The sequence below is a fragment of the Hydra viridissima genome, unplaced genomic scaffold, assembly GCF_058129835.1.
Source record: "Hydra viridissima isolate aposymbiotic clone 2 unplaced genomic scaffold, HvirCarnegie_v1 scaffold_5, whole genome shotgun sequence".
Taxonomy (NCBI): Eukaryota; Metazoa; Cnidaria; class Hydrozoa; order Anthoathecata; family Hydridae; genus Hydra; species Hydra viridissima.
In genome coordinates this window covers 18,227,816-18,251,247 of record NW_028324304.1, presented here as the reverse complement: position 1 = coordinate 18,251,247, position 23,432 = coordinate 18,227,816, and the positions used below count along the sequence as shown (strand labels likewise).

General features: G+C 28.8%; 2 protein-coding genes across 4 annotated transcripts; one reads left to right on the top strand and one right to left on the bottom strand.

Annotated features, from left to right (window-relative positions):
- Window positions 1–1,787: 1,787 nt before the first annotated feature.
- LOC145189123 (solute carrier family 22 member 4-like) lies at window positions 1,788–22,779 on the bottom strand. 3 transcript variants are annotated; one of them, XM_090087239.1, is made up of 14 exons: window positions 22,720–22,779; window positions 21,688–22,060; window positions 21,456–21,559; window positions 18,488–18,808; window positions 14,369–14,584; window positions 13,186–13,320; window positions 12,838–12,923; window positions 12,639–12,747; window positions 11,183–11,398; window positions 10,864–10,964; window positions 6,694–6,789; window positions 2,563–3,264; window positions 2,340–2,465; window positions 1,788–2,015 (listed from the first exon to the last, which is right to left on the bottom strand). In XM_090087239.1, the coding sequence occupies exons 2-9, from the start codon at window positions 22,042–22,044 to the stop codon at window positions 11,200–11,202; spliced, it is 1,527 nt and encodes a 508-aa protein (XP_089943365.1). In that variant the 5' UTR covers window positions 22,045–22,060; window positions 22,720–22,779; the 3' UTR covers window positions 1,788–2,015; window positions 2,340–2,465; window positions 2,563–3,264; window positions 6,694–6,789; window positions 10,864–10,964; window positions 11,183–11,199. The 3 variants fall into 3 exon arrangements, with proteins under 3 accessions (XP_089943365.1, XP_089943367.1, XP_089943366.1); XM_090087241.1 differs by lacking the exons at window positions 1,788–2,015; window positions 2,340–2,465; window positions 2,563–3,264; ... (2 more) ...; window positions 21,688–22,060; window positions 22,720–22,779 and adding exons at window positions 8,067–8,337; window positions 19,332–19,675; window positions 19,796–20,009; XM_090087240.1 differs by lacking the exons at window positions 1,788–2,015; window positions 2,340–2,465; window positions 2,563–3,264; ... (2 more) ...; window positions 21,688–22,060; window positions 22,720–22,779 and adding exons at window positions 10,121–10,584; window positions 19,332–21,364.
- On the top strand, window positions 2,442–3,562 carry LOC149889117 (uncharacterized). The gene has a single exon (XM_090087242.1). The coding sequence runs from the start codon at window positions 2,502–2,504 to the stop codon at window positions 3,471–3,473; it is 972 nt and encodes a 323-aa protein (XP_089943368.1). The 5' UTR covers window positions 2,442–2,501; the 3' UTR covers window positions 3,474–3,562.
- Window positions 22,780–23,432: the final 653 nt, after the last annotated feature.

The following is a 23,432-nucleotide window of genomic DNA, read 5'->3' as shown; positions in this document are numbered from 1 at the left end:
TATAAACCATTGTAAAAACCATTACTGGTTTAAAGGAATTATAAAAATATAAATTTAAACTAGTTTAAAATTAGCAACCATATATATATATATATATATATATATATATATATATGTTCTGCAAGGTACATATTAGTGCTCCAGACTTTCCTATTTAAAACGTATTAATATATTTTTTATTTATGGTAACAAATTAAATCTGTTAAAATAAACCATAAGTTCAAGGATTTAAAGAAAAGGATTTAAATTGGTTTCGTGAATGCCATTACTTCAGAACTGAACCTACGAAAAAAACTAAGCATCCTTTGTGAATACGGAGTGATGGAGTTTGTTGAAAACGTTTTTGCGAAGTTTTGAACTTTATCAAAATTCACGCAAAATTTTGATTCAAAAAAGTAAGGTGAATAATTCACCTTGATTCTCTAAGGTCTCATATAAAGCGCTACAGAGAAACTCTCGTAAGAGTTGCCTCTGATGTAGAGGAAGCCGAGCAAGAAGATAAAAATACAATAGAACTTCACCAAGTTTTAGTTAATGTGGTTAAACATGAAAAGAACCGTGGATTGTGAGAAAATTTAGTGCACTCAAAAACTAATGTCTTACTTAAACATTTTCTTCCGGTTTCCGGTAGTGTTTAATTATCTTAGATTAACAATTACGCATTTGAACTTCGTACCCAGATAACACATGGACGTCGGCCCGATGTCTTGCCGACAAGTTTTATATCAGCTTTAGATTAGCATCGTTTTACTGCATCGGCCCGATGTTGGTCCGACTAATAAAATAAATTAACTTATGTTCCGTCGAAAAACATCATCGGCTTGGTGTCTGGGAACGCACTATAAAATGACTTGTTCTGTAAATGTTTACAATGCGCAGGCGTAATGATACTAAGCATGCGCAAATTAACGCATTACTTAAGTGACGCATCAACATGCGAAAATTGTCTTACAGTTTTCATTACCAATATTTTGAAATTTTCAGATGAAGTAAACTTTAGGCTTTAGTAAACTTAGTATTTGAGACTTGAGTTCTCTATCAAAGTTTATCTTTACAATAAATTGAATGGCAAGTTTTTTTTTTAACTTTAAATTTATTTTTAGACTTGCTAATTAATACCAAAAATGAAATAAAGCTAATGCTAGAAATTAACAAAACGTGTATTTATATATATATATATATATATATATATATATATATATATATATATATATATATATATATATATATATATATAGGGTAAGGTTGCTAATATTGTACCGATGCCTATATTGTACTTTTAAGATAAATCGTTATTTTTACAACCCACAAGAAATTTTTTGACTTATTTTTTATCTTTGCTGATTGAAATTATGTAGTCAACTGCTTTTTTTTGTCATCCAACTGCATTAAGGCCAGAGTAAGCTCTTCTTGGTTTGTTGTTTGAGATTTCTTATTTTAGGTTTTTATGGCTAAGCGTATTTCACTAAAAAAAGCAGAAGATATGATTTTTTTAGTGTATATGTATGTTAAAGCATAATTTATCTAAATTCAAAATAAATACCTAGAATTTAAAATCTTATTTTTAGTTGTCAAATTTTTAAATTAACTGTATGTCAGATTAGTTGCGTAAATTGTACCTCAAGGCATGTCCTAAATTGTACCGACGCAACCATTCTGACCGCTAAAAAACGCGTGTAAAGTTTAACAAATTCCTTTTGAGATTTCAATTCACCTATCCAACTTAAATTCTACCATTTTGCGCGGCGGGGACTGAACTCTAATTGTGTGGGTAAAAAGTCGAAAAAGCTTCCAAAATATCTGTATTTGAATTAGTATTTGTTTGTATTTACCTTTTGAACTCATCACGATGGGTAACAGAGGTAACTGTGCAGTAATAGGGTGTTCGAATAGCCATTATAAACTTTTTAAGTGGAAAAAACAAGAATGTAATGTTCATGAAGGTTTGAAAAAAGAACAATGTGGTTGTAATCGTCCTTTTAATCTTTACTGTTTTCCAAGTTCTTTAAGAAATTCTAGAAAAAGAGAAAAGTGGAAAATTTTGTTAAAAAGAGAAGGTAAAAATAAGAAAGAATGGAATCCATGCGACAGTGATCGTGTTTGTTCGATGCATTTTGTAGATGGAACACCTACGATTGCTAATCCAGATCCTACTTTAAATATGGGATATAATTCTACTAACATTAAGCCAAGAAAGAGTTTATATAAACGTTGCCCAAAATCGAACTTTTTAATTTTGAAAAGTATTAGCACAGAATGTAATGATATGAATAATAACACAAGTGAAGATAATACCAATGAGTTAAGTAATAATAATGATAATACAATTTATTTACCACCTCCAAGCTGTGAACATTCATATGCTAGTCAGTCATTGCTAAATGTGTGTGAAGGATGTAATTCTAAAACGTCTTTGATTGATTCACTCATTAAAAGTTAATTTCTTGAATATATCCTTGAAGCAACTAAACCAAAAACAAGTTAATCAAACTAAGAAATTAATGATTTTTTCATGCAACAAAGTTAAAACAGACAAAAAAATGAACTTTTATACAGGGATACCTACAATAGCTTTATTTAATGCTATCTTCTTACTTATTATACCATTTCTTCAAAAGCTTAGTTACTGGCGAGGACCAAAACATGTTCAGAATACTAGCAAATTAAAGCGCAGATTTCAGTCAACTAAATATAGAAAACTTTCTCATCGTGACGAATTTTTTTTAACAATTGTGCGACTTCGTCTTGGTATTCTTAATGAAGACATTGCAGAACGATTTGGAATTTCTCCTACAACTTCTTCTAACATATTTACCACATGGATTAAACTTATCAGCAGTGTGTTAGGTAGTGCTCTTATTGTATGGCTTCCACGTGAAACCATCAGGGAAAATTTGCCTAGTGTATTTAAGAATGCAGGATATTACAAGTGTCGTGTGATTATTGATTGTGCTGAAGTTTTTATTGAACGACCCAAGTCTCTTTTAGCACAAGCCTCAACTTGGTCTGATTATAAACAACACAATACATTTAAGTTTCTTGTTGGAATTTCGCCTAGTGGTTTTATTACTTTTTTATCTGATTGTTATGGTGGAAGATGTTCAGACAGTTTTGTTACAAAAGACAGTGGCTTTTATGACTTGTTAGAGCGTGACGATGAAGTCATGGCAGATCGTGGATTTCAAATTCAGGAAGAACTTTTGTTAAAATTTTGTACTTTGATAATTCCTCCAGGTGCTCGTCTCAAAAGTCAAATGATTGCATCTGAATGTAAAAAAACTAAAAAAATAGCAAACTTAAGAATACACGTTGAACGAGTCATTAATAGAATGAAAACTTATAGAATTTTAAAGAATGTTTTTCCACTAACAATGTTGCGTCATGTTGATGATATTGTGAGGGTTTGTGCTGTACTCTGTAACTTGAAACCTGTATTAGTCGATAATTCAAGAGATAGAAATATAAAACCTTAAAGTTGTTAAATAATTAAGTTAATTTGTTAATTAATTAAGTAATTTGCGTACGTGGGGGGTAGATGGGTGATGTTCAACAAGTGTATGTACGCAAACTCAAAAAATCGAGGTGTTCACTTGCCAATTAGTAAAAGGTGATTGCCGCCTACGTTCATGGCCTGCTAAGGCTATAAAAGTTGAACAGCACAAAAAAATAGTGATCACGTTTGCGAGCGTGAATGGAAAAACAGCACAAAATGAATTCTAGATAAATTAATGTTAACTTATTTCTAGAAATAAAACTTACTAATCTTTCAAGTTTTAATATTAAAACCATGTGGGGGGAGGGGAGGGTGTATGAAAATGTCATTAAAACGTCAAATAAAGTTACTTTTCAAAAAACTACGATGATTGAAGCCTGGGAACAAAAAAGACCTAAAAAGTTGGCCTCCCTGGCCTAAACTTAAGAGCCACAAGTTTCGCTTCCCTTACCTTTTCTAATCCATCACATTTAATTATATCAGCACTAATAATTAGGCACGTAACGAACTAAGAAAAAGTTACTTCACGTTGAATTATTTTCCTAACGATATATCATACTTACGAGTCCAAAGGAGAAATATTTTTTTTATTATCTCTTAATTTCCACTTTAAACAGTTATAACTCACGAACCATAGAACCCCGTATCGTGAAATATTTTAGTGAAGGGAGGGGGAGGAGGATCATTTTTCAAAAAAGAGGCACTTTATAGTAGCAAATAAGTATATTGCTTGATCTTTATAACAAAATTTAGACGATACAGAGGACAAATGGTAGAAGGAGAGGGCGATTGCTACAAAAGGGGGCGTTAATTGCCCCGTATGTTCGTTCTCGAAATGCCGCTACTGATATTCCCGGGATTTTGATAATATAAAAAAAAGGAACATCCATATAATTTTGACATAGTTGTCACTTTTATAGTTGGGGGGGGGGCTGAAACACAAATTAAGGGAGCTTAGGCATTCAGAATCAGAATTTGAATAGAAAAAGCAGAAATTTCTAGAAATGCAGCCATATTTATTTTTCCTTATCAAATAAAAAACAAGCTATATAAACTGCCATATATTGTCACAGTGGAAATCTTATTAAGCCTGTACTAAATGCTACCGAGGAAGTCGAAGAACTTAATGATAAATATCAAAAAATATTTTAACTAACAATGTTAAATGCACTAATCAGTTACTTTATCAGATGGTTGGTTACCTGAAAAGGACAGTATTAAACAATGGCCAATGTTTTTCCCAACCATTCTCGCTTTCACACATTCACAACATATTAATGACACAAGCCAAAGTGTCACCAGTCAAAGTGTGGTTGATTATAAGTTGAATACCAATTGTAGGCAGTTTGCATAACAAGTTTAATCCAGTTTCCAATTATTCAACAAAGCTTAGTGTTGAATAAAAATTGTGCTCAAATAATGTTTATAGTAATAGTCTATAAAATCACACTTGAGTTCTTCCCATTTGTTATTGTCAAACTTTATATGTTCAATAAAATTTCCATGAGGTGTCCACACCATAAAATATGAGTGATGGTGCCTTGTAACAGCCATTTGTACAAGGCATTGCATATAATATGCATGATTTTTATTTAAAGAAACACCAACATCATTTTTAATCAAATATGGAAGTTTTATGCTTGGATCAAGTGGGGACAAGTAATTTATAGAAAATGGGCATTTAACTTCAAGACATGCAGGTGGACAACACAAACAAGTAACGATACAATCAGGACTACCACCAATGAAGGGAACATCTCTATCTAAAAATAGCCCACAATCATGCATTGCTACACCTTTATGATTGATTTTTAAAATTTCATAAAAACAATTAACAGCATTTTGTTCCATTTCCCTGCCATACTTTATTGCAGGTATGTTTGAATTAACAAACGACATGCCAGATATACGTTGATTTAACTCCCACATATCAGCATCAATTTTATTTAACTTGTTCATTTTTGTCCAAACATTATAACTTTTTGAAGCTGTTATAACACCTTTTCTATATTCATACCAGTATTTGTTTTTATTTTGTCCTTTGGTCAACTGCTCAATTTCTTCAATATTTTTAAGCGTCATATGAAGTGTTATATTTTTTTCAAATGATAATATATCTTTTGACATAACCAGTATATCATTAACACTCATTAGATTTGATTGGCAAGTACTAATGTCGTTTACGACTTCTAAACTAAAGTCAATATCTGGTTTTGAGACAGCATTAAAAATGATGGAATTAGGCGCTATTTCTTTTAATGCTTTTGCAACATCCTGAAGATTAAGTTTAGTAGAATAATTAGAAATTGGATTAAATTTCTTATACAAACTGTCTACAAATGGTCTTTTTTTTTTTAAATGTTGAGAAAAATTTTCTCTGCTAAAATCTAGATTTTTAATTTTAACAGGTAAAACATCTTTTCGATTTGGAAGCCATTGATTTGAAACCATTGTGCAAGCCGGATTTGTTAAGCCCATTCTTACAGCAGCTTCAATTCTAAACATTGCTGCAGCAACATGGTTACATGTTTGGCTCATTCCTGCCATACATGTACAGTGACAAGATCGGATTTTAGCATTTTCTTTTTCTATGATCAACCACAGTTTATGGCTTGTGTCATTAATACGTTGTGAATGTCTGCATTCGCCTTTTATTGCACAAAATGGACTTTCCTCACTTATACAGTGATAAGAGAGTTTTTGAAGCCAGCCTGTTTTATAAAAACTAAAAGCTTTTGAATTTTTATAATCATTTAAGTCATTGCTGCCTAATTCAGATGGGTTAAACATCAAATAGTTAAAAATATCTGGATACAAAACCATTGGCCATTGTTTAATACTGTCCTCTTCAGGTAACCAACCATCTAATAAGATAAACGGATCACTGCATTTAACATTGTTAATTAAAAGTTTTTTTTGATATTCATCTTTAAGTTCTTCGACTGCCTCGGTAGCAGTAAGTACAGGCTCAATAAAGTTTTCCATTGCAGAAAATACACGAGCAACTAATTCCCTCTTCGTTCCAGAAACACGCAAATTTCGAAGTCTTAAATACTGCTTTAACTCATAAACTTTCATTTTATTAATTAAATCGAAATCCATTATGAGTTTATCTTAGGATAAATAATCTTAACAAAAGAAAAGCTCAATGTTTACTTAAAAATCCTTTGTACGTAAAAGTTTATTTTTATTTTACCCACACAATTTGGATCCAGATCCTCAATATTTCTACGCGTTTTTTACGATCGGATTGGTGTATTAGAGAAACATCCATACTTTCAATACGAGCTTCACCACTTAAACAAAAAAAAAAAAATTTTAGTATTACTCTTGTATTGACAAGCAGTCCTTAAAAACATGCACTCTCTAGTTCAGTTTTATCAATATGTCAACGCTGGTGTTATGCTGGCTGTGCAGGTGTTAATCAAAAACAGAAACAATATATCTGAAACTTTTGCCAAAAATAATTTTTTATGTATTTTATTTTACAATATTTAGTGTGGTTGTTTTTAAAACAGATATAGTATATATTGTTTTTAAAACAGATATAGTATATATTGTTTTACATTATTTAGTATAACTATCTTTAATACCTACCTTCCTCCTCTATTCTAATCTTAGCCAACTCATTGGTAAACATACAATTTAAATAAAAATTGTGCCATATGTGGTGATACCTGTTTTTGGCATTTTCCAGAAGAAAAAAAATTCAAGTTGCATAGAGTTTATTAAATAAAAAACTTCATTTCATTATATTATGGGTAGTTAGGTGTTATGTTATGTTATATTAGAATATTTCCAATTGCTGATTTTATAAAAACCATTCCTTTTAATCAGTTCTTTAAATCCCTTAAACCTAAAATCATAAAATATTTGCGAAGTTGTAAAGTAATTGAAATCAAGAAAGTGGTACAATATTGGATTTTAATGGTACAATTAAGGATCTAGTTTCCTTAATTATACTCTTAGCGCTATTTTTTTAATTTGATTCTTCGAGACTAAACGCTTTTTAAATTTTGAGTTTTTATAATGTCTTTACAACAAACAATCCCTAAATTATGAAATTCAATTGAAAATCCATGTTTTCACTTAGTAGATTACCTACATTTTTTAGTTTTGTCTTAGGGGGTACAATATTGGCAACCTTACCCTATATATAATCAACTTCTGCTATATTTAGATATTTTTTTTAAATGTATTTTTCCTAATTTTTGAACTAAAGATAAATATAAGTGTGCTCTTACAATACTTTTGTATTTAGATCTTTTAACGAAGGAATTAATATCATAGAATTCTTTTTAAAATTATTGATCGCTTAAATTTGATATAGCTATTTTACTTAAATTTTATTTATTTTTACTTAATGTTTATATTATAAACTTTTTTTGTCATGTCTACAGTTTTAAAAAGTAATATATAAATGACAAAAATATAAGTAAATAATAATCCTATAAACATACAATACTTAATACAACAAACAACTTATATTAAATGCATTACATAGTTATAATTGTTTATTATTATAATATGGTTATTGTTTTCTTATCTGATTGAGCCTATATCAAATATATACCTTTCTATAGAATATACTTTATACATGTCATATATGGCTTCGTTGCGTTTTTTCCGGCAGTTCCTAATCGGCTATTCATCAGCTTATTCATAATAATAAGGTAAATTGCAAATACCATTTTTACATTTTTTTGTTTACGTCCTGCCGATGAGCAGCCGCCCGTCAAAAATACATTAAAATTACATCTATAACCGATTAAATGCGGATGTCCCCCCGATATCGGGCCGATGCTAGTGTATTATCTGGTTAACTTTTAGATTTCATCAGCAACCTAAAATACGGATCAAATACGAATTTAACAGTATTTTTAAGCCATATTACAGCCACCATTAATGGCAATTTTTGGTTTTACTCTCCTTTCTTTCCTAGAAATTTTAAACTTGAATCTTTTACATTTGTTTTCAGCTGCTTACGTCATGACTATCATAGACTGCTTACATCATGACTATCATAGGCTGCTGGACCCGTTGGAACTTTAAGTCAATGATAATAGATTTAAGAGAAGTCCTAAATGAAATGAGAGACGGCAAAAGAAATATTAAGTCACCTTTTTTTTTTTTTCTTTTTACAAATGTCATTTATTTCTTGAAAAAGGTGTTTTATTTTATGTAGAGTTTCAAGTAGCTTTGTTATCAACTTAACTGTCAATAACAATTTTATTTTTAAAAAATACCTAAAACATAATGATTTATTTAAATTGACCGAAATTGCATATTTAAAATTAAAATAAATATTCAAGCAGTCACCGAAACAAAGTCTGGACCTTAAAACAATATCAAAAAAAAAACTGGACGAAGAAAGTGAAAGACTTTTAAGTCTTAAAATAAAGTTTAAATCTTGTATTTTGAAGCTATATATTAATTTCTATGAATTTCTAAGACTCCTTTGTATGTTGTGGCAACAGCTAAAACTGATCTGCTTTCCCTTCGTTCGCTTTAATTTAAGAAGTTAGTAAAAGACATAAAATAGCACGAAATTTTCTTTTTATCGCGAAAAAATAAAAGTATTTTCTAAGGATGACAAATGAGATTTTTTCCCAATCGAAAAAAGGAAAAAAAAAAAAAAAAATTTTATACAAATTAGAAATTTTTTTTTTTTTTTTTCATTATTTTAGAAAAGTATAGCTAAATATTTAACATTAATATATTATTTGTTATTATTTTAAAATTTTATAAATAAAATAACATAAATATAAAAACATAATAATAATTTTAAGTTAGTATTTCATTACTTCAGGTGAAAATTTGTCCCTTTCGCACAAATGTTTTTTTAAATTAACAAACATAAATTTTGGCCCGTGGTGTTGTAGTTTTAATGCCATCTTTTATTTAGGATTATGTTTTTATTATGAATTATACAGAAATGAAACTTTCATGCATTTCATCTGCAGGCTTGAATACTTTGTGCAAAGCTCTAGTGGATCAAAAAATGACAAAAAACTTCTGTTAGATGGCCACAATTGTCATAAAAACTTTTTAGTTTTTATGACTATTGTGGCCATCTAACAGAAGTTTTTGGAATAGACAAAAGAATATGGAATTATACTATTTTGATTTCCTGCACACTGTATACACCGTCCAACCACTTGATGTTGGATTTTTCGGTCCATTACAAATATACTATGATCAAAAGATTCAGGCATGGTTAAGACAACATCCAGGTAGAATTGTGACACTTTTTCAAGTAGCTGGTCTTTTTAACAGCACATATTTAAAAAGTGCTAATGCCCTGTGATGTGAATTTTGAAATCTTTTAATCTTGCCCACTGAAAATAATTTAATTTGAATGTTCGAATTGAGTGAAATTTTGACTTCATAATGCGCCAATAAAAACACCCATAGAATGAGAACCACTCGAATTTGATAGAAATTGGTGCAAATGTAGCCTATGGCATGGGTTTGTTGTCAAAAATGCAGATCTTGATGTAATTGTTTATGCACAGGCATAGTTGGAAGAAAAATAATTATATGTGAACTATACTTATAGACTAAGTATTTACTTCTAATTTTGTTTTTCCGAAAAATTGTGTTTTCATTAACAAAAAACAAAAATAGTTCTTGTTTTTCTGATTTATTTAAAGTGTGCCTTCATAGGAGCAGTTAGTAGTTGCATATGATGGCATGCTTGTATTTTTTCTTTAATGGTATAAAGTTATAAAAATACAAAATAGAACAATTCTGAGGTTTGCTATTATTCTGTATGTTAGAGGGAATAGATCCGTGTCAAAAAATATAATTTAAGTTTTAAGGTAATGACTCAGTGAAACGTCAAAGTTAAGTATCCCATCATAGGCACCTTTCTCCTATATTTTACAGATACTAAAAAGGTTGACAAATACTATTTGATAATAAGGAGTGCCACTATGACGTCAGTGCTTAGCGATAATCCTGTTCTCATAGTTTCTTTCTTGCTAAATCCAAACTCAATAGTGAGGAGTCATTTTCTTATCACTAATCATCGGTGCATAATTGGTAGTGAATATAGTTATACTGAGAGCTCGAAGATGATTGGTTGGTGACTGTAATATGAAGATTTTTACAAATATATAAAACTTTAATAACACCAGTTAGACAAACAAAAAAAAAAAAGAAAAAAAAGTTAAAACTGAGATAAACAAGTGATAGTCGAGACAACAAGTGATAGTCGAGACAACAAGTGATAGTCGAGAAATGGTCTCTTTTTTCTTAAATCAACTCAAATACTGTTTACTTTATGTCTAGCAATAAATATTGCCAGAAAAAAAAACATTAAGTTGACAGTGAAAAAAAATTTTTAGAAAAGAAAAAATGATTTCTACCTGCCGCAAATACAGACTTGGGTTCTTAACATGTGCTTTAATGATGTGAAAGAAACCAAGATGATTATAGGAAACAAGAACATTCGCGACAAGCTATCGCACTGAAATATCAATCAGAAGCTTTGACAACTTATTTTAGATACATAAATTACATACATTTACACTACATACATATACATACATGGATACATACATTCATGCATACATACAGACAGACAAACAGATAGACAGACATACATACAGACAGACAGACATACAGACAGACATACAGACAGACAGACAGACAGACATACAGACAAAAATTATCAAGAAAATTTACTCCTCTTTATTCCAACGTTACTCCTCCACTATTTCCACTGTAGATATCCCGTTTGTTTCTGGTAATATGCAGCAGCAAATTCCCGAAATAGAAAGTATACATCCCATAACGCAGAAAGGAAGAGCTGAATGAACATGTCCTAAAAACTGACTAACCCACGGTGCTGATGCAGCACCCAAAACACCAGCCCATGTGCAAATTCCAATCCCTTGTGATCTAGAAATAATAAAAATAATATTGAGCTTTTTTACAAAAGCATAAATATATATAAATATATATAATTTATAAATATATGTAAATTATATATATATATAAATTTATATATATACATACATATATATATATATATATATATATATATATATATATATATATATATATTTATAATTTATATATATATATATATAATTTATATATATATATATAATTTATATGTATATAAATTTATATATATATAATTTTATATAAATTTATATATATATATATATATATATATATATATATATATATATATATATATATATATATATATATATATAAATATATAAATTTATATATATAAGTATGAATTTAAATAAATTTACATATATATATATTTATATATAAATTTATATAAATTTATATATATATAAATTTATATAAATTTATGTATGTATATATATATATATATATATATATATATATATATATATATATATATATATATATATATATATATATATATATATATATATATATGTATATAAAAATTTAAGAAATGCCATCTAAATTATGGGAGTTTAAACTCCAGAGAATTCCAAAATCCAGAGCAACTTTCATTTATTTAAAATCATTATTTTCAGGTTCATCTTTTCATACCAAAAATGGTAAGATATTATCATGAAAATACCATTCCTTAAATCAACATCATGATACCACTTCCAAGTAGATAATAGTACATAATAAAATTGTGCAATATCGTTTAATTTGAAAAAAATAGTGTGGGTTGATAAGAAAAATGTAGTAAATTGAAGTAAGTCTCAAGATATTATTAATGACAACCTTTTCTGAAAATAACAGCCTCTTTTGCATGAGTTAGCTCTAGAATTACCACAAGAGTCTTGCAAATTAAATGTAAACACTTAGCTGTTGAGCAACCGATATGCACTTTTCTTATGGCCCACTTCAAATAAAAATTAGTGACAATTTTTGATGCCAACCTCTTCAATTTGACTCAAATCACTTTTCACTTCAAGGACAGTGCTACAACATGGATGTTTGAGTATTACAACAATCAATTAAAGCTCTCACTAATCGAATTGAGACATCAATTTTACTTTTTCCTTTTGCTCTTAACAAAAATCACAAAGTGCTGTTTGGTCGAAACATGAACAATTCTAATATTAACAAATACCAACAACAACAAAAGCATATATTTAACAAATCAAAATAAAAAAAGCTTTAACAAAATATTTGCCTTATAGATGTGGGATACAATTCAGTGGACCAAATAAAAATACCACTGTAAGAAAGGTTAACAAAAAACTTTGCCACCACTGCAACAGATACCCGCACAAAAAAATAATCTAAAGGTTAAACGCAAAGAAATACAATCTAATTATCAAGTTAAACAATAGACAAAAAAAAGAATAAATAAAACATGGCTAAGAGAATACCTGTTCTAGATGGAACAAATGCCAAAATTATAACAAGGACACCCCCTACAATAGCTGTGATTATTGTTGTCTGCTTTCGACCAAATCTAAAATAGAGCTGCTTTTAAGGTTACTATTAATTAAAATAATCAATCAAACAAAAAATAACGTAAATTCAAAAAATTACATTTTAGATAAATTGATAACTAAGATCAGTAACAAAATAACTTGAAAAAGACTTTGAACAAAAATTTAATGGTAATTTGGGAATTCTTTAAGAAAATAAAACTTCTTTTAATATACCTAATTATAATTTCATTAAACTTTACAAATTGAATAACAAGTTTAAAGATGAAGGAATGGACTTACTTGTTACAGAACCAACTCACAATAAGGTTAGACGGAATATCTACAATACTAATCAAAACAAAATCCCTGTAGATGTTGTCACTAAGATTCTCTGAGGTTAAAGATATACCATAGTATGCCATTGCATTACCAAACCTATTAAATCAATCAACAAAATATTAAATTCAGATAACAGAGACAAATCAGAGGTGTTTATGAAAGCCTCAGTAACTCCCTAGTTTTAACCATATTTTTCAAATATCTTTTTTAATTTTGCATACATCATAATTGTTTTTAAAATTGTATTAAAATGTAGTTTTTGTGTAAAAATGATCAAAATAGCTTATTGTTTTTATTATCTTAAGATTTATAATAATAGTATCAACTCCAGGATTATCAATTTCAGAACCTGTAATAAAATTTTACAGCAGAAATTAAGGAAAGTGATAGAACCTCTGTGACACAATTTTATATTTTATAATAGATTTTACCCAGAAATGTTTCTAAATGTATTTTGAGGGTTATTTTATGACAAGACTTGAGGGCTTTTTATGGGTACAGCAAAATATTTTTTTTTGTTTGTAGCAAAATTTTTATGAAAGAGAAGATTTATATCTCCAATATTGTGTTTGTTGTGAGACAAAAACATTTAATAAAAAAGACATGAGGTGAGAAAAAGAGTTGAACATTAATGTTCAAAAATAGAAATTATCTCCAGAACTTAAAGTATTTTTTCTAAGGATTTAAAAGTATTTTATCCCAAGGTTTAAAGTTAATTTTCTTTAATACTTAGAGTTTGCAATTAGTTCTTTTAATACTTGAGAGATTATGGGCACTAGGACTGACAAACTATGCAATCAAAAAATGAATGTGATTAGATGAATTTGCATGAAATGTTGACTGTTCAGTAGTTGATGAGCAAATCAGTTGGTACAACATTCTTGCTGACTGAAATCTGATTTATGATTTTTTCAAGGAAACTACACTTCTCTTTCATGAAAGCAGACCATTTACTAATTTACTAGCGTCAAAATAAAATGTAATAATATGTAAACATATAAATGTAATATGTATGTATGTATGTATGTATGTATGTATGTATGTATGTATGTATGTATGTATGTATATATATATATATATATATATATATATATATTTCATTATTAACATGAAGAGTTACTCTTTTTAAAGCAGCCTGACATACCAAAGAAAGAACTGTACGCTTGTTGCAAGGAACACTTTCCAAGGATAAAAAACATATCTGTATGAAGTCTTTGCTTTCTTTGTATGCTCAGAAACTGATGATAAAGAAGCATTTGGCCATGGCTTCTTGTTGGATTTTGCAATTTGACGAAGAATTTTCTCAGCTAAGCTTATGTGGTTTTTTACACGCAGCCACCTTACAGATTCAGGTATAAAACTAAAAAGTGGATATGAACATCAATATTTTCTATAGCATTTTCATTCATGGACTAAACTTGCAATTTAAACAACTTCATATCAGTGTATATAGAGCATGCAACTCATGGTTTAGAAGAAAAATTACTATTCTGTTGGAAATTTCCAGTTTTTCTTTAGAGTTACCACTGCCATAAAACTTGTTTGAAGTAATGAAACAATATATTGCAACAGCAGGCTGCTGTGATAAAATAAGTTGATTGAAAGTGCTTGGTTAGAAAAGTTTCTGTGAAATTCAACTTAACAACATTAAGTAAATTAACTTTCAATTAACTTCAACTATGTTTTATGAAAATGTATTACTACATAGTTAAAAATCTAATTTTATTTTTTCAGGTAAACTTTTTAAAATCTTTTAATCCATGAGTTATGCAAATCCTGACTACTAACTTCTATTTTGTTTTGTTCTTAAAAAAATTTACTGTTTTAATCATAAAAAATATTAAAAGTAAAAACTGGCACTGATTTCATGACATTAAATTTTTGTGATTTACTTCTAAAAGTATTGAGAAAGCTTTGTATAAATTAAATTTCAGTCAAACTTAAATTCCATTCACCAACTTTAAATTTTTTGTATTATTTAAAAACATAGACATAAAATTTGCTGACCAAAAATGTTTAAAAAAAGTCAAAAACTACACAGCCAAGTACTGATCTTTTCTTTAATAAAATAAATAACAAAGCTGAACAGGTATTACCTTGTTTAATAGCTGAAGAATACATCCCTATTGCAAACTTGGCAATAGTAAAGATATTAAAAATGGCTGGAAAGTTCAAACACTAAAAATCCCTGATGATCAGTATGCTATAAGGGTAATTGCTACAAACTATGCAAGTTCAATGAAGTTAAATATTGCTTAAGAGTTTCAGTAAAAAAATTAAATAGAGAAAGATTTTCAATTTCTCTTGATGAGTGGACTTCAGGTGGAACTAGAAGATACCTGTGCCTTAATGTGTATTGTTCAGAATAATGTCACTATGGTCTTGCAAGGATAAGAATAAATGGTTCAATTCCTATTCAGAAAGAACAGCTATTTTTACTGAAAAATTTAATAAATTCAGATTGAAGTTGATCAATTATATCTTTTGATGTGTTATTGATGGTGCATCAGTCATGAAGGAAATGGGACAAGAAATGGAATTTATTTACCAACTTTGCCATTGCCATGGAATTCATTTTGCCAAATGTAGTATTCTTTATATAAAAATGAGTTTAGCAATTGAAACAACTCAAGAAGAACTAATAAATGATGAGGATAATAAAAATGAAGAAGTGGATTCTAATCCTGATGATAAAAATGAAGAAGCTGATTCTGATCATGATGATAGAAATGACAATGAAGAATGCTGGAAAGAAGAAAGGAACAGCTTTTTCTTATATCAAAGGTTCATAAAAGAGTTAACTTGTTCAGAAAATCTCCACTTAAAAGTGGTAACCTTCAAAGCATTTGTAGAACTGATTTTAAGCCTATTCTCAAAATTAAAATAAGATGGAATTCTTTAATCAGTATATTAAAATGATTCTTGAAATTAAAAAATGTTATTGGATAAGTTCTTGTGGAAATATCCAGAACAGATTTGAATTTAAAAAAAGAAGAAACAAAACACATTTCTTGTTCAGGTTCTTGATTTGTAGAGTTAATTGTTATGGCATCAGAGAGTAGAGACTGATTTGATATATTGTATCTTCATTAGAAAATTTTAGAGAACAAAATACTAATGTAGGTCAAAATTTACTTACCGTTGTCTCTAAGTGAAGTAATCAAAGAAGAAATTGTTAAAACTGCAGGTTTACTTTGCTTTTTAGATAATCTGATTCAGTGTTATCAGAAAATCTTTTAAAATACCCTAAAATGAAACTGCCAAAACAGCAAGAGAAATATGTTTTCTACATGAGGATAACCAAAGGAAAAGCGAAGTAGAAGTAGAAGTAGCATTTAAATTTTAATCCACTCCTAATAAAAAAAAACAATCAGAAAAAAATTTAAAGCAGAAATTTTATCACCTACAACCTTGTTAAGAAGAACTAAAAGATCATATTATAATTTATCCCCTCAAGAAATTTTGACTTGAATTAAACATGAATAGCAGTACTAGAAAGCACTGGAAAAAAATTTATAATGCCATGCTAAGTCTTCCCTCACCTTCTATAGAAGCAGAAAGATGTTTTAGTGCTGCTGGTTTGTTTGCTACTAATTTACAAACAGTTTAAACAATCGTACTATTATTAACTTATATTTTTAAAGAGCACATCTGATGAAAAACGTATAAAATTCTTCATCTTTGTGAGTAGCTATACACTTTCTGTGAATTGTAAAAAAGTTTTTTAAAAGTTAATGGAAAATTAATCAATCAACTTTGCAAAAATTAAGCATAAGTTAATTGACTTAAAATACTCATTAATTTATCACCCTTAGCTTTTCCACCCTATAAATATATTAGCAATATAATATTGAGCCGATAAATATAATAATAATAATTAAACCTAAGGGTAGTTTTGTGATGGTAATTGGCTGCATGGCTGTTCCTGGTGTAGGAAAAGAGTCTTAATGAAAAATAATGTACCAGTGTGGATACAAAGACATGCTCAAACAAAATTTACTATTAAGTGTTCAACAATTAAATACTGAATATAATTTTTGTTTCTCTTTCACTGAGTTGTTTCTCTAAATACACTGCATCTATTGTTGAACAATTATTGTCATAAAAAATCAAAGAAAAGTTCCTGAATGAATGACAGGCTTAATCTCCATTTTTAATCAAATTGAAAAACTGTGGTATCATTTAGGTCAAAAAATGCTAGAAAAAAAATTAGCAACTTAAGTGACCTAAGTCTACCATCAAAAGAGAAAGGAAAAAATGTCTCAACTGAAGCCATCAAAAAATTAGTTAACACAGCAAATACAGGCAGTTTGAGAAATGAATGGAAATTCAAAATAATATTTATTAATTTTTGTTTGAATGAGAATTTTTGATTTTTTAAGGTTAAAATTGGCACAAAATTTTATAAAGTTAGAGTTGGCTATCCTAGAGTCGCGATTGTAATGGAAATGAGCTGTTATAGAGTGAACAAACAAGTTATAGAAAGTTATCAAGAGAGTTATCAAACAAACAAGTTATAGAAAGATTTAAATTATTGTATGCTTAAAAATGATAACAAAATATAGTTTTCAAAGTTTTTTTTTAATTTATAATTTTTCTTATCTTTCTTCTAATACTCGTTGAGAGAAAAAATTATAGTTAGAAACAAATAGAAAAAGCAGAAACACTACTGAGTAAATGTTTTTGCTTCATTCCTTTTTAAATTCAAATAATATTTATTAGGATGTTACATTCATTTAAAAAATATTTAGTGACAAAATATGTTTATCATCTTTTCAGAGTTTGAGAAATGTTGAGAGAAATGTTGCAATTCTTAAATAATTTATAAGGAACAAAGTTTTAGATAATAGGGAACTTTTTAAGTTCTATTATGTAATATTTTATGCGAAAAACAGGACTGCATCAATACTAAGAATGCTTTTATTTCTGAAACTTTTTTAGTAATGAGGATGTTTTTCTTAAAATTTTAAGAATCAAAAAAGCTTAAATCTACTTTATTGTGATGTCTAAAACAAAGAACTAGAGATTTAAAGAAATTAGATTTTAGCTTTAGAGTTAATTTAATTAATTTATTGATCAGATAACGTTGAAAACCTAATTTTGCATTTACTTACTGTATACAAAAAAACAGGTTTAAATATATAGTTCTCTTTCTGTTTAATCTTTTTTTATTTCATTTATTTATAATCATTTATTTTATAATCTTTTATACACTTTTTTTGTATTCATTTTTTGTAATTGTTTATTTTTTCAAAAACATTACCTGTAAGTTCCAATCAGTATTAAATAAGGTGCACTAAGCAGGATTACTAACATGCGCCACTTTGGTACTAACCATGACTGTAATGCCATTAAACACATCCCAACAGTGTATGCACACCATAGAACATTAGAATAACTTCTGTAATTTAGACCCAATGACTCAGTCATTAAAATCCACAGGGTCAAATAAATACCTCCTTGCAATATACCAGTGATAACACGTAAAACAAAAAGTACCCAAAAGTTTGGTGCAAAAGCAGTTATAAATGAGACTATGGTAAATATCACAAACGTTGGAAATAGTATGCGCTTTCGACCGTATCTAAAATTGAATAAAATATTATAAAAATCAGAAAGTAATGGGAGATTGATTTCCCACAAGAGAAGTATGAGCAATAACAAAACTGATGTAAACACTACTAGGACAAGAATTTTATCAAAAGCAAAAAAACACTATCATTGAAACTGTGCCGATGCACCACATTACAAGGCTACCATTCCATGCATTGCATTGTGATATCCTTAAGGCGGTGTGCGATGGTACACCTGATAGCGAATTTTCAAGAGTTTCTATGCGAGTGTTCTCAATTCGTTATTTGAATAGCCCGTTTTGATGTGTGACGTTCAGACGTTCGATTAACGGAACGGAACGGAACGAAACGAACGAAATTTCAGGTGGTTAAAATAGAACTTAAAGAGTTTTCGGAATTTTTGCGTTTTTTCAAAATATTGAACTGCAGGTGTTTTCAGAATGATTTTTGGAATATAAATATACAGATATTTCACGAAAAAATTCAGGAAGTTTTATATGAGATTGATGTTTGTTAAATCATAAAACTAATTACATAACTATTGAACTTTCTGTAATTTCTTGAATTTTTTTTTTCTTTTTGTTTTCCTCCCTTGAATTATCCATTATGATATTTCCATTCTTCTGATCTGGATTCCTTAATAAATTTATTGTGCAAATAGTTCTGCAGTTTTGTTGTGCAAAGCATTCCGATTATTTTTTTTCGTGCAAAGCAGTTTTCGTTTCCAAACTGTCTGTGATTAGTTATAACCTTTTCAGCTCCACTGAAAACATTTTTAGAGTCACAGCTAGTCATAGGTGCACAACAAACTTGCTTTACTAAGTGACCCTGAATTAAGAGGTCTTGTTTATTCCTTCGTTAACTGTACTTATAATGATCTAAGAAGAAAATTGAACATTAACATCTCAGTTTTTACATCGTTTTTAGACCAAAATAACGAAACTCAAAAAAGACGTCATCAAGTAATAGGAAATTTAAATTGAAAAGAAATCTCTTACCTACTTGAAGTATATTAATTTGCTGTTCTCATTGGGTTATGCTTTGATAAAAAAACTCGGCAATTTTTTTTTTCAATTAGAGGTTTTGGAACACTCAAACTTCAAAGTCAATTTACTGAATTTGTTTCATTGATAAAATACCAGCATTATTGTTTCATAATGACTGTTGAGATGGTTTAATGGATTGGATTTAGAACAAACCTCTGCAGCTACACACTTAAAAATCCACTTTAACGAACAATAACTTATAATAGAGAACCAGTGATATATTTAGAAAAGAAATACCACTAACTTTTTTAAGAGAAAAGTCTTCAATATTATTACATTTTTTAATATTTGGTTTAAAACATGACAGTTGATGTTCTTAGATTCATAGGTGTATGTTGAACCGAAAATTGAAATTAAATGTACACTTATCTTCTCCATTGGGGGAAAATGTTTAATGTTTTTTGATAGGATATCTCTTTGAAATAGGGAGACTTTAATCTCCTGAAAACCTTATGTAATTTGGGTTCTGCAGCAATATTCTTTTCTTTTTTTAAGAATTTTATTTTTTTAATTTGATGATAAAAATTTTTTGAACTTTTTGAAGTTTAAAACTGTTTCTTTATAAGAGGACATTGATTGGTGGAGAAAGTTTGCTGCTTTATTTTCATTGGTGAAGAAAGTTTACTGCTTTAGTTTCTTCATAAATTTAAGGATGCTTTGCTCTTGCAATATTCCTATTCTAGAAAAAAAAATGCTTTTGTTTCAGGATCAGCCTCCTAGCTGAACGATGAAAAAAAAAAACTTAAAAAAAGCGTGGCAACAACATAAAAGTAATCCAGCTAATTGCATGACAATTCCACACACGTAGACAGTGACTACAACGGCCGTAATGGTTTGAGTAAAACATACCAGCTGTTGTTGTCTATAATTATCTAATCTGTCACTAATATTTACTAAATTTTTCACACACCCTACCGGTTTCCTAAGAATTTTGCCCTTATTTTGTTTGTATCCGGAGACTAAGAGGAAAAAGGAGGGAGGGTTTGTATCCGGAGACTAAGAGGAAAAAGGTTTACAGGGATGATAGCGGAAAGTAATTGATCATGGTTTCATTAAAATAAGAATTGGCATGAAGCCAGAACTGTAAACATAATTGCAATATCTGAAAGAAAATGGCTTTGCTTTTTTAAAATTAGGCCAAAAAATTGTTTAATTTATTTGAAAATACGGTCATCTAATTTTACCAAAACAATGGGTACAACATTTTCCTGCAAAAAGAGTCTTTTTGGGAAATAATTAGTGAAACTAATGAATTTTGTTGGATTTAAAATTTTTGAGGAAAAAATTGAAAATGAAATCAGTGTCAACTATTTATTATCATTTTTTTTTTCTACTTTTTTTCTATTCTACACTCACATTTGTTTTAATATCTTATTAATAGTCCTGGATGTCAATTTTTTTGTATTTTTTCTATTTTTATATTTTACACTTACATTTCTTGTTAAAATTACGGAGGGCCGACGAGTAACCTGGTATTTAGATATTTGATGTCAATGCTCATTTATTAAAATAGTAAGATTTGTTAATATTTATGTTTTGCACACTTTTTAAAGAATAAAGCTATAAACTTGTCATAACTTTCCTACCTTCCTTTATCATAACTGGTACCTACCTGTCCGACATAAAACCGAGGAGTAATGTCCCTATTCCCCCACCGATTTGTAAACCACTGTTAGCCATATATGTTAGGCTCACCTTATCACAAATTAAATCCCACTAAAAAAAGAAATTATGTAGTTGTTGCTATAATATAATAAAATCATGTAACTGAATTCAAAAGTTAAAAAGCATTAAACTTTGTTAAGAAATCAGCATAAAAAATTTCAAAAATTTAGCATTCATACTTCTGTTACTATAGAAAAATCTGTATCTTTGACATATCTCCATGATTCTCTTTTCATCGAACATCTTTGCTTGTAAAACTCGTCTTTTATTGAGAATACACCTATTTTATTACATTCCTCACTTACATTTGTGCAACTCCATGAGGGGTTCATTCCAATGAATGTAATGGAAAGAGACTGGTACGCAGTTGGAATCATCAACAAACTTAGCATGAAAAGCAAAAAGAACTGACTTCTTCCGAATTCTCCAATATGGCGAAGAAGTTCATCTACGTCCATTTTGGAGAAATGTTGATGATCAATTTCATTAATCTTCTTCTCAGAATTCTCGTGACGCTCATCAACAAAAGAATTCATTTTTTTTTATTTTCACCTTTTTTTTTTTGTGTGAAAAAAGTTAAATATCAGAACTTGAAAAAAGTTTGCATTAAGTTGGTGAAATATTTGCATGCAGTTGGAAAAATGTTTGCGTGCAGTTGGCGCACCCAGAATTTAAATTAGGGAGTTAGGGTGGTTAATAATAAGTAAATTTTCAAACTTTATTTTGAAAACAATGAAACGCAACTATAATAGATCGATAATAACTTGTTAATAAGATGTTAATAGAACACAAAAAATGTTGATTTAACTTAAAACAAATAGAAAATACTCAAGCTATGATACCACTCTCAAACTATTAAAGGCGGCTGTGCCATACATTTTATGGGTAACATTAAAGAATTAAATGATGATATTATTCATTCGCTTGCAGAAATATATTATGAAACAGTTTTTTGACAATGGTTCTTTGGAATACGTATTATTTTAGTAAGCATAAGTAAAAACTAACGCTAAGTAATAACCTGAAACCCTTTCAATAAAGGTCTTTGCAAGTGAGCAAAAAACCTACATTAAACTTTTAAATCACTGCATTCTTTTTATTGGCAACTGTTCTTTATTTCTGTATACTATGATTTAAAATTACTAACATATTTACGCAAAAAAAATTTTTTTTGTTCGTTAAAATATACTGGTATTATTACAAGTAATTACCTCAGAACAATTCGCCTTCGTTAAATTCTTTTATAAAGCCATTTTACGCAAACATATCATGATAGGCATGTTTTATGTTCATAATTTAACTAAGTGAATTGCGCATAATATGGTAGAGGAGGTGAGGGAGGCTGTATATATTAAACGGCTTTCGTGGTTGTAGCTTTGCTTCAATGTTTTTCATTCTTTCAAACAGTTTTCAGCTCACTTAAGCGGGTGCCGTTAACTAAAATGTTGTGATTGATTGTGAATTGTAAATTCATATAACTATATATAACGTAAAATATATATGATAAATATAATGTATGTAGATAAAACCAAACTGCAAATTCCTGCACACTCCAAAAACATTTACACTAACTGTTGGTGGTATAAAATTAATGTTTGTTTTGTCATTTTTTAATTTCACAGTAAAAATATATACGCGCTTCTGGGAGAAAAAAAATGGCGTACCAATTTACAAGATTGAACTAGTTTTCAACTATAACAATATTCAATTAGTTGAACATTGTTATAGTTGAAAACTAGTGCTGGGTAAGCTTTACAAGAGGCTTTGTTGCTCGTGTATTGTATATACCCCCTAAGAATTAAAAAAGGTTCTCGAGCAGCTTTTTCTTTCTTAATTTCATCCAACATTTTATTTCATCCAATTTTTTAATCATTGAAGATATGGAAATGATTAATTTGGGATGTTGTTTTTATTACATCATCAT